This window comes from Schistocerca cancellata, chromosome 2, assembly GCF_023864275.1.
Source record: "Schistocerca cancellata isolate TAMUIC-IGC-003103 chromosome 2, iqSchCanc2.1, whole genome shotgun sequence".
Classification (NCBI taxonomy): Eukaryota; Metazoa; Arthropoda; class Insecta; order Orthoptera; family Acrididae; genus Schistocerca; species Schistocerca cancellata.
Window position 1 is genome coordinate 660,282,754 of NC_064627.1, and position 18,692 is coordinate 660,301,445.

The 18,692-nt window shown below is 39.2% G+C and overlaps 1 protein-coding gene across 1 annotated transcript in view; it reads left to right on the plus strand.

Moving 5' to 3' along the window:
• Positions 1 to 18,692, plus strand: part of LOC126162351 (fatty-acid amide hydrolase 2) — a 99,414-nt gene that overhangs the window by 61,342 nt on the left and 19,380 nt on the right. Inside the window, exons 4-7 of the mRNA XM_049918803.1 lie at positions 239 to 456; positions 4,588 to 4,699; positions 14,002 to 14,156; positions 14,270 to 14,407. Coding sequence (XP_049774760.1) covers positions 239 to 456; positions 4,588 to 4,699; positions 14,002 to 14,156; positions 14,270 to 14,407 — 623 coding nt within the window. The remainder of the gene's footprint in view (positions 1 to 238; positions 457 to 4,587; positions 4,700 to 14,001; positions 14,157 to 14,269; positions 14,408 to 18,692) is intronic.

Below are 18,692 nucleotides of genomic sequence, written 5' to 3' on the forward strand. Positions count from 1 at the left end.
TCAGTGTGCATCTGCACTGAAGGGTTCATTGGTCATCTTACTTGTCAACTCTGTGGATTCAGACTTCATAATGCGCTTATTCTGCATATTACCTGAGTTATGTAATTGTAAAAATTGCAGATTCTTGCGTTTTCTTAAGAGAGTTTATTGTTTTTATTATATTATGTATGTCAGTCCTGTAGCATGTGCTGTTATATTAAATCTTTTTAAATATACCAAGAAACATCTTTCCTTTTAGGGTTGTTGCATACAATGGGCATAGTATCTCGCAGTGATGTGAAGGCAACTGAAGATGCTGATGTAGTAGCACTGATGAAAAATGCTGGTGCAATATTAGTGGCAGTTACAAATGTGCCTGAATTAAACTTATGGTCTGAAACTCGTAACAATGTTATTGGACAAACCAAAAACCCATACGATACGAGAAGAAGTGTTGGTGGATCATCTGGCGGTGAGGTAATACATGGAAGGATATCTCTCTCTCTCTCTCTCTCTCTCTCTCTCTCTCTCTCTCTCTCTCTCTCTGTGTGTGTGTGTGTGTGTGTGTGTGTGTGTGTGTGTGTGTGTGTGTGTGTGGGTGTGGGTGTGGGTGTGGGTGTGGGGGTGTGTGTGTGTGTGTGGGGGTGTGTGTGGGTGTGTGGGGGGGGGAGACATTTTTGCTACTGTTCCCTTTGTGTCTGAATATCATCTCCTGTAGCTCCAAATGAAATAATGCATTATTGCATGCAATACTGTGTGATATGTAGATTTTTTTTGCCTTTTGTTTTCAACAACACAGGAAAGCTGTTGACTAGACTGAATGAAAAATTGGGGACATACAGAAAGACGCCAGACTTCCACTTATGCAGTGTGCGGACATTTTGTGTCATACTATTGCACATTATTTTTTTTATTCTTGCTAAGTGGTTGCAGTTATCCCTTCAGAATGTAAATGTTATATGGATGAGAAACCCCGCAGCACAGTAAAAAACAAATTGATAACTGCATTTTGCTGTAAAGCAGAATTAATGTTGGGCACTTTCAGATATGTTGATAATTTATGTTTGTAAGTTATGATGTGTCATAAAGGTATTTCGATTACATTAGATACAATGTTCATTCCATAGACCCATACAGAAGGTAGAGCATCTCAGAAAAACAAAAGTAGATGAGGCAAATTTACAGAATAACTAATATTCAGATAAATTTGTCATTTGTCTAGGCAAATTGATTCATTCTGAGTAACAGAGTAATGTGTCACATTGAGCTGAATTATTTTTCAGATACTGAAAGTACTGCATTTTGTTTTAACCTTTTTAAACTGTATGCTCATTCTCTTTCTTGCATTGTTTGTTTTGACAGCCTCATACAAAGCAAATGTCAACATTAATTGTAAAATTGGCTTTGGCTTGGCCATACCTCAATATTCATTTGTAGCTTTCTACATCTTTTGTTTATGTATGAAGAGTCTTCTCACTCATTGTGCACAGAAATTTGGAAATTTAATGCCATGCTAAATATCCAGTATATCTGTGGTGTACCCATCAGTACTCTGTGATCTTTACTGTTATAGAGGAAAGTGCTGTGTTGTTCATGATCATGTTCACTGTTGTGACTGGTGAATGTGATCCATTATAATAAAGGTCATTGTTCAATTCTTAACAAACAGCATGTGGAAGAACATTTTCATGATATATCTGCAGCAATACAGTAGTTTGTAAACTTCTTTGGAAGGTTTTTGCAAACAAAAGCAAAATTATTACCTACATATTTTTTCTATTGAATATTAACTGTTGGTGTCAGTTACCTGCTTGCCTTTATTGTGGGACTGTCATCAGGCAGATATCTATGTGACATTGGTTTATGTATACCCAATTTGTGTGATACATGGAACATTTTCACCAACATAAGCATAATATAATGCACAAAAGGGAAAAAAATCATTCTCACTTTTCTACTTGTCTCTTAGGGTTACTTGGTTGTTTTGTGTTGCAGGTGGTTATAAATAAATATTCAGGCCATTCTATTTATTGGCAGAGCTAACAAGTTAATTAAATGACTGACTATAAGTACAAGAATTTGACAAAAATTGTTCTTGGTGAATTTGCAAATCTCATTTGAGTGGACATCATTTCAGCAGAATGTTAAAATAAAACTACACTTTTTTCAGCATTCTTTGATGAATTTCTGTAATTTTTCTTGTAGTGAATGAGACCCACCAATTCTTAACTTTATGCCCAGCAAAACAGGCTCTGAAATGCATACCTTAAGAGCTACGAGTACTTGTTCATCTTTGCCGCAGTGAACCATATCTCTTCTGCTGAACATGTGCTCATAGCTTGTAACGTATGTATTTTAGACCTCAGGTTTACTAGACACTTTCTTCTTGTTTCGGTTCATGTTACTGTGGTGCCAATCTGTAGTGAGTGTGTGGTATTTTTTGCAGTGGGAAGGAAATATTTTTGATAATATATTGATAATTTATCATTATACAGGGTGTTACAAAAAGGTATGGCCAAACTTTCAGGAAACATTCCTCGCACACAAATAAAGAATAGATGTTATGTGGACATGTGTCTGGAAATGCTTAATTTCCATGTTAGAACTCATTTTAGTTTCGTCAGTATGTACTGTACTTCCTCGATTCACCACCAGTTGGCCCAATTGCAGGAAGGTAATGTTGACTTCAGTGCTTGTGTTGACATGCGACTCATTGCTCTACAGTACTAGCATCAAGCACATCCGTACATACCATCAACAGGTTAGTGTTCATCACGAACGTGGTTTTGCAGTCAGTGCAATGATTACAAATGTGGAGTTGGCAGATGCCCATTTGATGTATGAATTAGCACGGGGCAATAGCCGTGGCGCGGTACGTTTGTATCGAGGCAGATTTCCAGAACGAAGGTGTCCCGACAGGAAGACGTTCAAAGCAATTGATCGGCGTCTTAGGGAGCATGGAACATTCCAGCCTATGACTCGAGACTGGGGAAGACCTAGAATGACGAGGACACCTGCAGTGGATGAGGCAATTCTTCGTGCAGTTGACGATAACCCTAATGTCAGCGTCAGAGAAGTTGCTGCTGTACAAGGTAACGTTGACCACGTCACTCTATGGAGAGTGCTACGGGAGAACCAGTTGTTTCCGTACCATGTATAGCATGTGCAGGCACTATCAGCAGCTGATTGGCCTCCACGGGTACACTTCTGCGAATGGTTCATCCAACAATGTGTCAATCCTCATTTCAGTGCAAATGCTCTCTTTATGGATGAGGCTTCATTCCAACTTGATCAAATTGTAAATTTTCACAATCAACATGTGTGGGCTGACGAGAATCCACACGCAATTGTGCAATCAGATCATCAGCACAGATTTTCTGTGAACGTTTGGGCAGGCATTGTTGGTGATGTCTTGATTGGGCCCCATGTTCTTCCACCTACACTCAATGGAACACGTTATCATGATTTCATACGGGATACTCTACCTGTACTGCTAGAACATGTGCTTTTACAAGTACGACACAACATGTGGTTCATGCATGATAGAGCTCCTGCACATTTCAGTCGAAGTGTTCGTACGCTTCTCAACAACAGATTCGGTGACCGATGGATTGGTAGAGGTGGACCAATTCCATGGCCTCCATGCTCTACTGACCTCAACCCTCTTGACTTTCATTTATGGGAGCATTTGAAAACTCTTGTCTACGCAACCCCAGTACCAGATGTAGAGACTCTTCGTTCTCGTATTGTGGACGACTATGATACAATACACCATTCTCCAGGGCTGCATCAGCGCATCAGGGTGGATGCATGTATCCTCGCTAATGGAGGACATTTTGAACATTTCCTGTAACAAAGTGTTTGAAGTCACGCTGGTACGTTCTGTTGCTGTGTGTTTCCATTCCATGATTAATGTGATTTGAAGAGAAGTAATAAAATGAGCTCTAACATGGAAAGTAAGCGTTTCCGGACACATGTCCACATAACATATTTTCTTTCTTTGTGTGTGAGGAATGTTTCCTGAAAGTTTGGCTGTACCTTTTTGTAACACCCTGTGTAATAATAGTGCATAAACTGCGTATGAATATTGAGGGTTGAATAACACTTTGGTGATTTTTATGTTCTACTGATTTTTATTTGTATGAAGTAGTTTTTGGCTTATTAGGTCATCTTCAGATAACTACTGGCTATTGTTTACAAGGAGCTTGTGTTCTTACGAACCAAACATTCTGGATTAAGATACCACGCACTTACATAAGGTCTTCAGTTGTGATATATTGTCTTTGGAATTGTCAAACAGATCTTTTGACTTCTTGTTCTGTAAAACTGTTCTTTATCATAATAAATCACATGTTATGGTTTGTCAGTAGCATGTATGACAACAATTATAATTATTTAGAATACACGTTATTACAAAATTACATTTTTTTTGGTATTTGTTGTGAACAGTTGCACTGGACACTAATTGTTGGTTGTACAACAGCAGTGTTTTCTTTGTGGGTTACATTTTGTTATTAGAAAGTGGAAATGTTCTATCAAAAAGCAACGGAAGAATCCATAAATATGTTTATGAATAATTTCTTGACACTTTTTTTGTATTTCTAACAGGCAAGTCTCATTGCTGCAGCTGCTTCTCCATTGGGTATAGGCACAGACATTGGTGGTTCCATTCGAATTCCAGCATGTTGTTGTGGTATTTTCGGTCATAAGCCAACAACGGGTGAGTAACAATGTAATGTGGTGTTGGTCAGTTACTGGTATGTGAAATCATAGTATGAGAAACCGTAGTTCATTCTTTCAAATATGTTTAAAATTACTGATAAATGATCATATAGCTTGCTGTGAAGCAGTTGGGAAAAACTGTATACAATTTTTCACTATCACTTAGTGTGAAGTTTCCTATTCTTCCTGTTGTCTGTCACTGTATCTAGAAATAAAAATAAAACAGTCATATTTTTTATTAATGTTATTGAACATCATACAAAGTTATTCAAGTGAAAGAACAGTAAAACAAATTTTCCAATTTTAAGTGCAAAATATTACATAAGAAGGGGCATTTACCTCATAAACTGGTTAAATAATATTTCCTTAACTTATTTTGTTAGCTGTCTGCATAATCTGACAGCATGGTAGGATGTGGAAGTTCACGGAGGTAATTTTGTCGTCTTGGTAGAGGGACTCCTTGCACTATTTAAGGGCACTGGTTGGCTTTACTAGGTACACAGCGAGTGATACCACACAATAAACCTAGTTTCGGTGCAGGCAGTGGCGGGTCAGACCCAAGCTGTTTTAGCTTCCCTGTTAAAATCAATCAATCAATCAATCAATCAGTTTTGTCATCCACTCGAGACATTGTGGTGCCGTATCTGCTCGTGGTAAGTGTTGCACTATGTAGACACTAATTTACGAGTTAAAGTTCACCCTATCCTTTATTTCTTAAAACTGCTTTTTGGCTGTCTACTGAAAGTAAGCCTGGTGGATCTTCATGGATATTTTGCTTCACTTTTTTACTCACCAGTAACTACCAGAAACATTTTTTCCATATAGTCGTCACCAGCCACCTACCACTGGCTGCCTGATGCCATCAGGCATCTGCCCAGGTGATCGTGACAAATGAACCTTGGATAAGTTTCTGCTGTCACATTGGCCAGCACAAAATTGTTTATTGTGTCAGTTTGATGTTCTGTGTGAAATACGAGGGCTATCCACAAAGTACATTACGTTTTGGAATTAAAAATAAATAAAGTATTGGAATTTTTTTTTATTATATACAGATGAAAGCCACACTTAAATACTACTTTTCTACATAGTTGCCATTTAAATTAAGGCACTTATCGTAGCGATGGATGAGCTTGGAAATTCCTTCATCGTAAAATTCGGCCGCCTGCGCCTTCAACCACGTGGTTACCCCTTCTTGAAGCTGTGCATCGTCATCAAAACGCTGCATAGCCAACCACTTCTTCATTGCTAGGAATAAGCAGAAGTCGCTCGGTGCCAGGTCGGGACTGTATGGTGGATGAGGTAACAACTCCCACTTAAAAGATTCGAGAACTTCACGAGTGGCATTTGCCATGTGGGCCTGGGCGTTGTCGTGAATCAGCAAGATCTTTGAGCCCAACTTTCCCCTGCGCTTGTTTTGTATTGCTCTTCTGAGGTTGTGCAGAGTTTGGCAATACCTTTGAGAGTTTATTGTAGTGCCTCCTTCCAGGAAATCCACAAAAATCACACCTTTTCTGTCCCAAAAGAGGTAACCACGTGGTTGAAGGCGCAGACGGCCAAATTTTACGACGAAGGAATTTCCAAGCTCGTCCATCGCTATGATAAGTGCCTTAATTTAAATGGCAACTATGTAGAAAAGTAGTATTTAAGTGTGGCTTTCATCTGTATATAATTTTAAAAAATTCCAATACTTTATTTATTTTTAATTCCAAAACGTAATGTACTTTGTGGATAGCCCTCGTAAATTTGATGAGCCAAGTGAAAAAAAATGCAGGAACACACGCATTTATGTTTCTCTGAAGTTCTAGTATTTATCTTGCAGTTATATATTTGATTTTGCATACTTGAATCTACTAAGTATTGTTTAAGCATTATAGAATAGTTAAAAGTGGAAAGTGGTGTAACATTTGTGGCATATTGTTCCCTTTGGACTTAACAGAGGAATGAAGGCAGCAGAGACAGCTTGAAACATTTGTTTCGTGCATGGGGTGAGTGGTATTGGGCAGATCACATCAGAATAGGATTTTCTTGTTTCAAGATAGATCATTTTGATATGAATGATTTTACGTATTCAGGAAGTCCTTATAGTTGACATGTGTAATGAACTGTAACCATTTAACCTTTGTGTGACACTTGAATTCAATAGGCAAGGTCCAGAAGTTGGGCGAAAGAGAAGTGCATGCTCTAACTAAAAAACAACAACATTGAACATTTCTATGCAATATTATTATTATTGACAAATTGTGATGCCTTTATGATAATTTGTCAAGAAGAAGTTAATGGCTGAAATGTAATGAAAGACATTTCCTTGAGCAACGGGCTGTGTAACCAGATAATATTTTGCACCTGGTGGCACAAAAAGGGTGTTGTGCACTACAAACTACTTGGCAGGGATGTGTCCATCACAGCTGGCATTTTTTGGCAATAACTGAGAAATCTTTCAGTCACAGTATAAGAAAAATGGCCAGCAAATCTGTATCAAGTGTTGCTGTTGCATGATAACTGCCCCCATTTACTCTGCTGATTTTACAAACAGAACTGTCCAGGAGTTTGTTTGGGAAGGCACTCCTCACACACATATTCTTCTGATTTGGATGTTTACCTTTTCCACTCCTTGTCAAACAGCCATAAGAAAATTACTTTCTGGATGAAAATGAATTTCAAACCTGGCTTGGTGGCATCTATCAACTAGGTGTGGAATTTGTCGACTAGGTGAGCATTGTCAAACTGTTTTAGACAATCTGTGAGAATATATTTTTGAGATTAACTTCTCTCTTATGATTTCTGTTATGTTCAAGAAAGTAACTGAAAAACAGTGTTAAAATATGCACTGCACCAGTACAAATAAATTGAACCTGTAACACAAGCATGCCTAAATTGACACGAGTTAGTAAGATATTAGGCACTTTGAAGTTTGAAATGGTCTTAGTTGTTGTGCTCTCCTGAAAAAAAGTTAAAGTATGGCAATGTGGAGGTTGGAGTAGATGCATAAAGAAACCCAGTTAATAAATTACACAGTGCCACAGTTTCATAATAGAATTGTGTATTCATAAAAACCAAAAACTGTGTTGGCAGAAACAGAAAAAAGGCATTTCTAATTGTATAGTATCATAATTTTTTTGCCCTTGGACTATGGTATGCTGTAAGTGTTATTGTAGAATCCCTTACTTCTGCCCCATATCCAATAAACTAAGGAGAAGTTTGAGATCTGTCTGTGTTATTCCCATCTTTTTTGTACCTAAAAATAATGAGCACCTTCGGGGCCAGCATGAAGAGCATGTTGTTGGCCATCATAATGATGATATTTTCAGAGAACATGGTGCCACTCGTAATTGTAAGTCAACTTTGGCACTGCTTTTGGTTCGCAATATGCACAGACTCCATAACATTAAGAATGACTTAGAAATCTCGCACATACAGTAAAAAGGACTGGTCCTTAACATTTTGGAAGAGTTAAAAATCAGGAAGTGCAAGTTGCAACATCCAGACACTAGCCTCACTGAGAAACTCATTAGCTATCTACAATGTCTGCAGCAGTCTCCACTATAGTAGGTGGTCAGATTTGGCCATCTTTGTGTTATTTGCATCTATAACATCTCATCCCCCAATCTTAGAGGTTACATTTCGTGCATTAGTTCTGGGGATGGCCACCCTATGACATGTGTGTCCTGAGATGCCACATTGTGGTTCAAGCGGCAGTCTATTGACAAGTCTTGTTGGATATCCATGGCATGTGGCAGGTGGGACACTTATATAGTAAGCTACTTTGGAGGTTCACAAATTGGCATTCTGCAGTATTTATGCCTTAATATTTCATTCTTAAGCCAATGCCATGTGTCTGGCCATTCATAGTTGGTTCCTAGGTTACTTCAGTCTGGCAATGAGTGTTTATTTTGTTGATTCATTCATTGTTTTTTTTTTTTTAGACCCTGTTTATACAGTGTAGTACTGGCTAGCTCAAAGAACATTTTCATGCCTCACCTGCACACGATCTCACTTGCTACTTGACAAATTTATTGGATTTTTTTTATATGACTAGTATGATTTTCTGTTATGCAATCTAGGCAGGACCTGATATTCATATTTGTATGGAACCTGTTAATGTTAATTTTATAGAGTTTACTTCATTTTTTGTTCTGCCTGAAGATGGAATTTACATCCTGAAACCTGAGTCATGTGTAAAATTTTATCCAAAATAAAGGATTTTACAACCGTTGTGGATGCCCCACAAAGACTATACAACAGACTTTCTTGATTTGGAACTTTCACATTCTTCGTAGCTTATGAAGTATCTCTGTGGATGCTCACATTTTGCAATCAGTGCTATGTTTTACCCTTTTCAATTGCATTCCTTCATTTTGGGGACAGTGTCAATGGCATAATTCTTAAAAAAAACTTTTATATATCTATAATGGTCAAAATATATGTAGTGTACTCATAATTTTTACACTATAATAACTGGAGGTGATCCAAGAGGTGAATTGCATCTTGTGGATGAGTTTTCAGTCACTTAAAACAGAAACACAAAAATAATTTTGATATTGATTTATGATGTTTAATTTGCAGTTGGTGCATCTGAGTATTATCAGTAACTACACTCCAGTTTGTAAACCTAGTTACTGAAATGGGGAATAAAACTCATTGGCCTATAATTTTGATATTCTGACCCTCAGCAGCTAAGTCTTTGAGCATCAAGCTGTACTAACTTCCGTGCCCTCTCAAAAATCCAATCAGCTGCAGAAATGCATTCTTCCTGCTGGTAGCATAACAAACTTGGCAACAACACAGAATTTTTTGGAATCTCTGTGAGTGTAGAGTTACTTCCTGGCAGCACAGAATTATCCTACTAAATTCAATAGATATTTTCGTGTCATTTCCATTGAGAAATATGAGTGATTTTCACTCAAGGAGTGACATCAGTTTATAAACGTATAGTTTTGAGCCCATGAAGGTCATTTTACTCAGAAATTGCAAATAATATTGCATTTACATTGAGAGTTATCTGTCCTAGCTACCACTGGGGCAATAAGGGAGACATGAATGCACTGGCGTGTTTCAGTCTCAATGGACACCAGGCTGTGATATTTCTTTGATAAAGCTACAAGCAGCTACATCGGAAATCAGTATGGAAATTCTAAGATAACTTCTTCATTATAAGTCTAATTGAGGTTAAGTTTGGTGTCGAATTAACAAATTTGTTTCGACATGTGCTGACTTCCACTTACTTTTTATTCAATGGTCAGTACTACGAACAGACTGATGGAGTTGCAATGGGAAGCCCGTTGTCACCTATTGTGGGCGATTTGTTTATGGAGGACTTTTGAGGAACGTGCATTGGAGTCAGCGACCTTGAAACCTGATTGTATTTTTTTTTTTTTTTTTTTTTTTTTTTTTTTTCAGATATGTAGATGATACTTTTGTTGTGTGGCCTCATGGTAGCGAGAATTTAAACCGGTTTTTGGAACATCTGAATTCAAACCACCCGAATATTCAGTTCACTATGGAGGTGGAAAAGAATGGATGCCTTCCCTTCCTTGATGTTTTGGTCAAAAGGAAGACTGATGGTACGTTGGGACATTCTGTTTATAGGAAGCCCACCCACACCGACTTGTATTTGTGAGCTGATAGTTGTCACCATCCAGCTCAGCGTGAAGGAGTACTTCGCACCTTGGTTCACAGGACCCACATTATCTCAGACCCTGAAAGTTTGGCAGCTGAGCTAGCACATCTCGAAGTCACCTTTCGTCAGAATGGTTATAGTGAGAGGCAGATCAAACGTGCGTTGCGCCATCAGCCTTCTGTGCAATGGGTGAGGGACGATAGCAACGAAGTGGCACCTAAGTCTACGGCCTTTTTGCCTTACGCAGGAAGCATTTCCAACAGGATTGGCTGTATTTTATGGAAATATGATGTGAAATGTGTTTTTCGACCACCTTCCAAGATTAAGGCCCTGTTCGCGTCTGTAAAAGATGATCTTGGTTTGTGTAAGGCTGGGGTCTATTGTATTCCTTGCAGTTGTGGCAAGTCATATATTGGTCAGAAAATCAGGACTGTGGAAGACCGTTGTATTGAACATAAGTGTCACACATGCTTACAACAGCCGAGCAAATCCGCTATTTCAGAACATTGCCTTGACACCGGTCATCCTATGGAATACAACAACATGGAGATTCAGGCTTGCACATCAAATTATTGGGATAGTGTTATTAAGGAAGCTGTTGAAATCAGACTATCAAGCGACCTTATTAACAGAGATGGTGGATTTTGTTTAAATGCTGCTTGGAATCCGGCTCTGTCTCTCCTCAAAAAACAGAGGGACAAAATTAGTGCTACCTCACCTGTTGATTAATAGTAACCATCGATATTTCTGACGTTGGTTATCTTTGGTTGTGTTGACACTTGTTCTGTGTGTGGTATCTTCCTTGTTTCTCCTCTATGAACCGAGGTATTAAATTTGCTTGCACATTTTTTCTTCCTTGCATTTGTGCCTTGAGAATGGCAGGGTGTGCTCCTGTCGAAATATCGGCGGTGTCCGACGACGTCACCCGGCAGCAAACCCGTAAGTTATTTGAACATTTGATTCACCGGAAAAAGTTAAGGTCTCACAATATAACAACAGATCGTTATTATACACCTATAGACATAGACGAGGAGCTTTACAATGATGACAAGTTAACTTTGATGGGTACACTGAAGAGTAACAGAAAACACGTACCAGAACAGCTAAAGAAGACACAGGGTTGAGAGCTATATTGCTCTAAGTTCTTATTCACAGATCCGAAAATGGGCAATGCACCAGTTACCTTGGTTTCATACATCTCCAAACTGAAGCCTACTAAGAATCTCCTACTTCTTTCCACACAACACAATGATAACAAGGTGGATGAGTTGACAGAGAAGAAAAAGTCAAACATCAATCTCTACCACAATGAAACCAAAGGGGGCATAAACAGCATTGATCAAATGACGCAACATCATTCAGTAAAACGAGGGATGAGAAGGTGGCCATTACCTCCCTTTTTCACCTTGATAGATATTGCCTGTCTCAGTGCTGGAACAATTTTCATGATAAATAACCCAAACTGGATTAGAAGAAGCATAATGTAAGAAGGCTGTATCTGCTAGAATTAGGTCAACAGCTCATTAGGTGAGCTGTGGAAGAGAGAGCAAAGAATATCATAGGTTTACAAAAGCCTATCATCTGTGCAATGGAAAGTGCTCCAGGGAAAATGCTGCCCAGCATTTCTGCAACTGTTCAATCTGTTGGATTTTAATCAAGAGGAAGATGTCACATCTGCTTCAAGAGTAAAAACTGTAAAAACTCTAAAAAGGAAATAGACAAATGACAGAAGTGTCTGTAGTTTGTTGCTGGTGTTCAAAGTATGTGTGTTCCACTCATTCTGCAAAAACTATCATATGCAAAGCTTTTGAAATAGAAAGTGAGTAGGAAGGAAAAACTCAATTGTAATTCCTGACTTTGATTTTCTGTTTTCTTATTTGTGGTTTGCTATTGTATGTTCTTTTATGATTTTGTAATATAAGTCTGATGTCTATGGAAGTGTTAGTTTCATGATAAAAATATACTAATATTTCTCATATTCATTACTTTATTTATTGTATTTGTTTATGTTATAATGTTCCTGATAACTGTGGAAAGTGTGTTGCAACCTAGTAAAGAAATTCCTATTAATTAAATAATCAAAACAAACAAAACGTTAAAAAGTGAAATGAATGTGAGGGCAATTTTTGCCCCCCCCCCCCCCCCCCCCTAGACATTCATGTGACAGATCCAAGCTTAGTGGTGCTAGGGTTAATAGCCTCTAATTCTTGGTTCGCAGCACTAGGACTCAGTAGGATTTCTGACATCAGATGGAGCAGTGACCGAAAAACAGCTGTTCTATAACACTTTGGGTGCTCAGACAAATGGAGAAGTCAGCATGACTAGTAAACATCAAAATAGTACTGAATATATATTGAGTATGTAGCTGCAGAGCTACACATTTGTTACAGAGTTGAGGATCAGTATATTAGGTACAAGTTTGTTGAAAGAAAAATTGAACCTAGCTCTGAAAACATCATGAAACACCTCCCAGTTGGCATGACATGCAACCTCCAAGGTCACAAAATGAGATGTTATAGATGCAGCTTATACGAAGATGACCAAAATTAGAATTTCTAGACACTTCAACAATAGACTGTGCAAAGTTTCCTCCATGATGCCACAGATCGTTCTAATCACACTTTTGTGAGCTAATAATTTTCCTTGTGCAGACACACAATTGCCCAAAAATATGATACCATAGCAGATAAAAATGTCATAGAAACATTTCACAGTCAGGGATCACAGTAGATAATTTTTATAGTGAAGATAGCAATATTAAGTTTCTGCACAGGACCCTGAATGTGATTAATCAAAGACAGAGTTTCTATCTCCAGTCCTAAGCATTTAAAATATTCAACTTCATTGATGATTTCATCATATTACAATAATAAAAGTTCACTCTTGTGTAAATTATGTGTCAAAGAGTATTTGTACTGTATTTTTATGGAATTAAAAGTAGTGTTCACATATTAATGTAAAAATACTATTAAGCAATTATTACATCATTAGAGAGAAATTCTTGGAAGTTTCCAATTGCATGTTCTCAAAGCCTGTAAGAAAAATAACTGTGCTGTTGCCAAATGTACGTTACCAGACAATTAATCGTTTCTTCACAAACTGATCAGTGTGGCACTGTATTTAAAATGGTACACTTCCTTTGTGGAGAAGCAAGTTGCAGAATCCTATGTTTATTGATTTTATCCGTAGTGTTGCTGAGTCACCATGCTGTCAAGGTTCCTTCTTTAAAAACATGACCACCTCCTTTACTCAAATGAGCTAATGTTCCACCCCTAATCACAGCTGATGTTGAGAAGAAAATGGTTTGTATTCAAATTCCACTTATTTAATTACTTCTGGATGTTTTGCTTTTTCAGTGCATAACAATGTTCAAGATGAAAGCTCAATCACTTTATGCAGAGACATTAAAAATAGCTATTTTTTGGGTAATTTATACTGAGTTGGTAATAAAGGGTACAGAAATTTTGTTTCGTTTAATTATTGATGATTAACAACAAATACCAGACTAAAACTGGAGATGCTATACTTTCTGGTCCCTTCATTAAATGAATTTGTGTGCACATGTGACAAATTCAACTGTCTTTATTATTCATTCCTTAAAATTGCTTGGAGGAAATTTCATATGTGAACATCTTTAAAGTTTTTGAGTAATTCATAAGTGTATTAAATTCTTTATTTTACAGGCTTAACACCACTGAAAGGGCTAACATTTAGAACTGGAGAAGAAGGCCAGACAATGGTTACAGCAGGACCTATGACAAAATATGCATGTGACCTGAAACCATTTCTTAAAGTACTTTTAGGTGGCAATGTAAGCAGGCTAAGGCTGGATTTGAAGGTATATATTTGTCGAACTCATTCAAGTGTTGTTGCGAGTAGTTACTGGGCATTTTACTAATATATGCCATGCTGTAATCTGTGAAAATCAGTTTAAATGTTACATTTGTCTAGGTAAACCTGAAAGATCTGAAAGTCATGTACATGGAAGAACTAAATGATCCCCGTACAAGCTTTGTGACAGAAGACATCAAAGTGGCATTGCAGAGAGCCACTGATTATTTTCAGGAGATCTCACACACTATTGAAAAGGTCCGTATTGTCAAATTCAGTGCTTTTATAAAGAGATTATAGATACATTTATTATGTATATTCTCGAATCAGAAACATTCAGATTTACAGTACCCATACACATCAATAAATATGTACATATATATACACAAATTGTATTTATATTACATGTGCCCAGTACTTTGCAACCTCCAAGGCACTTGGAGTGGCTTGCAGGAGATCAATCTTCGTGCAGGATGTAGGACACAAAAGGCACTGGAGCATGTGGCTTGTGGTTTGTTCTTGTCCAAAATCACAGGACGTATCTTCTGTTATGAAGCCCCATCTCTTCAGGTTGTCTCTGGATCGTCCAACGTCCAACTCCTGATCATAATCTGTTTAAAGATTTCCACACCAGCCAGCTCTCATTGTGTCCAGGTGGTAGTTCTTCAGCTTCTGGCGTCTGCAGGTGAGGTGTCGACTTCTTCCATAACTCCAGCCTTGCCTTCTCTGGTGAAACGGTGAGCTTCTTGGATGCTCTCAGGAAGCTCTTTCGCAATCTCAGCCGTTGCTGTGGTGGATTATGTCTGTGCAGTGGATGGGAACTGTCCTGTTCCACTTTCAGTCTCTCCTTGTTGGCAGCCACTGTTCTGTGTATTCATGGTGGCGTTATTCCAGCCAGGCAGTAGAGCTTATCAGTTGGGGTAGGTCTTAAGCAACCTGTGATCAACCTGCAGGTTTCGTTGAGAGCAATGTCTACTTGTCTGGCATGAGATGACCTGTACCAGACTGGAGAAGCATATTCAGCAGTAGAAAAGCACAGTGCCATTGCAGAACAGCGAATAGTTTGTGGATGTGATCCCCACTGTGTCCCCGCTAGTTTGCAAATTAGGTTGTTTCGAGCGGAGATTTTCATTTTGGTGTTCTTGCAGTGAGTTTTGAATGTCAGAGTTCTATCGAGAGTGACTCCCAAGTATTTAGGTGCGTGATGATGCTGGAGTTGGATGACTGACCATGCAATATGTAGCTCACGATTAGCTTCCCTGTTCCTTAAATGAAAGGCACACACTTGTGTCTTTGAAGGGTTTGGTCTGAGTTGGTTCTGATTGTAGTAGCTTATTATTATGTGTAGTGTAAGCTCACATAAATATTGTTTTAAAACTGCTTTATTAAACAACATGTCATTGTAATGGAGTGCTCAGAAAAATAAGTGTACAGAGTAAGAAATCACATGTCAGTATTTTTTTAATTTGAGCAGCATTCTTTTCATGCTAATGTTTACAGTTTTATTATTTTATTAATATTAAGCAATATTTTTATTGTGTTGTATAGTTAGAAAAATAAGTTTACAGAGAAAGAAGTTGCATGCAAGTTGTAGTGAGTAATGATGCTATGGTGAAATAATAACATTTAACACCACTTTATCGTAATGATATACTTTATTCACTTTGTGATTACAAAATGTAACAACACAGAACAAAACTAGACATCAAGTCAGTTCAAAGATCATCATAGAGAGAGATATCACACAAATCGATACAGGCTCCCAGGTAGATGCCATTTTCCTTGACTTCCGGAAGGCGTTCGATACAGTTCCGCACTGTCGTCTGATAAACAAAGTAAGAGCCTACGGAATATCAGACCAGCTGTGTGGCTGGATTGAAGAGTTTTTAGCAAACAGAACACAGCATGTTGTTATCAATGGAGAGACATCTACAGACGTTAAAGTAACCTCTGGCGTGCCACAGGGGAGTGTTATGGGACCATTGCTTTTCACAATATATATAAATGACCTAGTAGATAGTGTCGGAAGTTCCATGCGGCTTTTCGCGGATGATGCTGTAGTATACAGAGAAGTTGCAGCATTAGAAAATTGTAGCGAAATGCAGGAAGATCTGCAGCGGATAGGCACTTGGTGCAGGGAGTGGCAACTGACCCTTAACATAGACAAATGTAATGTATTGCGAATACATAGAAAGAAGGATCCTTTATTGTATGATTATATGATAGCGGAACAAACACTGGTAGCAGTTACTTCTGTAAAATATCTGGGAGTATGCGTGCGGAACGATTTGAAGTGGAATGATCATATAAAATTAATTGTTGGTAAGGCGGGTACCAGGTTGAGATTCATTGGGAGAGTCCTTAGAAAATGTAGTCCATCAACAAAGGAGGTGGCTTACAAAACACTCGTTCGACCTATACTTGAGTATTGCTCATCAGTGTGGGATCCGTACCAGATCGGGTTGACGGAGGAGATAGAGAAGATCCAAAGAAGAGCGGCGCGTTTCGTCACAGGGTTATTTGGTAACCGTGATAGCGTTACGGAGATGTTTAACAAACTCAAGTGGCAGACTCTGCAAGAGAGGCGCTCTGCATCGCGGTGTAGCTTGCTCGCCAGGTTTCGAAAGGGTGCGTTTCTGGATGAGGTATCGAATATATTGCTTCCCCCTACTTATACCTCCCGAGGAGATCACGAATGTAAAATTAGAGAGATTAGAGCGCGCACAGAGGCTTTCAGACAGTCGTTCTTCCCGCGAACCATACGCGACTGGAACAGGAAAGGGAGATAATGACAGTGGCACGTAAAGTGCCCTCCGCCACACACCGTTGGGTGGCTTGCGGAGTATAAATGTAGATGTAGAATGTAGATGTAGATGTAGATCGATATATCTAACTGCCACAGAGCCCCCTGCCTGGGAGTGCAGAGCACAGTGTAGCAGCAAAAGGAGAAGGAAATTGTATTGGGGAGGCGATCAGGGAAGACACAACATAATCTTTGATCCACGTCGGTTGGTGTAGGGGATGGCCGGCATGGGATAAAAGTATCTGAATAGGAGGGAGAGGGAGGAACTGTGGACAGTCGCATAGAATGAAAATTCACAGTATGCCATTCTCGTCGATAAAAGCTTGAAGGGAGCCATTGACAAAGTCTTTGGGTAAGTTAATAGCTCAGACGAGGGTGAGGTTAACATCCTTAGATTAACATACATGACAAGATGCACAAAAAACAAACAAACAAACAGTCATTGTGACATTGCAGTGAAGTGTCATCCACTGGGAACGCCAAGACGTTGGCAGCAAATGTGGTCATAGTTGAGCACAGTGTTGGCGGTGAGAAGAAGCGTACGGGAAGTTTGTCACATGCATCACTATCACTGGGGTCCACAGCTCGTGGTCTAGCGGCTAGCATTGCTGCCTCTGGATCACAGGGTCCCGGGTTTGATTCCTGGCCGGATTGGGGAATTCTCTGGTCGGGGACTGGGTGTTTGTGTTGTCCTCATCATCATCATCATCATCATCATCATCATCATCATTCGTGATTGTGGCTGGATTGGATTGTGTAAAAATTGGGACTTTGTATGGGCGCTGATGACTGCGCATTTGAGTGCCTCACAAACCGATCATCATCATCATCATCATCACTGTCACTGGTGGAGACACGATCACTAGCACTGGCATCACAAGAAGTAAAGGAGGATGGGAGGGAAGTGCCTTCTGAACACTTACTGGAAACCAGTTCAGTTGTTGTGTTGACAGTTGGAGGAAGCTCTGAGCCCTCGTTGTTCAAGACGTGTTCAGTGAGGACCCCTGCTGGTTTAACTCTGCGTAGAGAGACCATTTGTGGTATTCCATTTAGCAGGATGATCATAGTGTTTGCAGCATGTTCGAGAACCTGGTGAGGTCCTGAATAGAACGGAGTAAGTGCCGGACAAACGGTGTCCTCTCGCAGCATAATAAAGTCACAGTCTGCAAGCTCATTTTGTAAAAAAAACTAGTGGGCGAGTATGTGCTTGTGGTTGTGGTATGCGCGATACGAGAGTGAACTTGCTCGACTAAGGAGGGTAGGATCTCTTCATGAAGAGAAGTAGTGTCCTTAACATTCTGCTGGGAGTACCAGGGGTTCACCATAAAGGATCTCTGCCAGAGAGGCCTTTAAATCTTCTTTATATGCTATGCCTAGCAGTACCCACGGAAGTGCATCCGACCAGTAGTCAGTGTGGAACTTTAATGCTGCCTTTAGTGTGTGGGGCTAGTGCTCCACTAACACATTACTTTGAGGGTGGTAGGCTGTTGTATGGAAATGCTTGGCACCACATAGGACACACAATCATTTGAAGAGTACAGATTTGACTTGCATGCCCTGCTCTGTGGTAAAGGATGCAGGGCAGCCAAAACAAGCGGCCAGCATGTAATGAGTGCTTGAGCCACGGTATCCGCCGAGATATTGTTCAAAGGAACTGCCTCTACCCAACGTGTCACACTGTCAGTGACTGACAAAATGTAATAGTAGTCATTAGAAGGGGGTAGAGGATTGACAAGATCC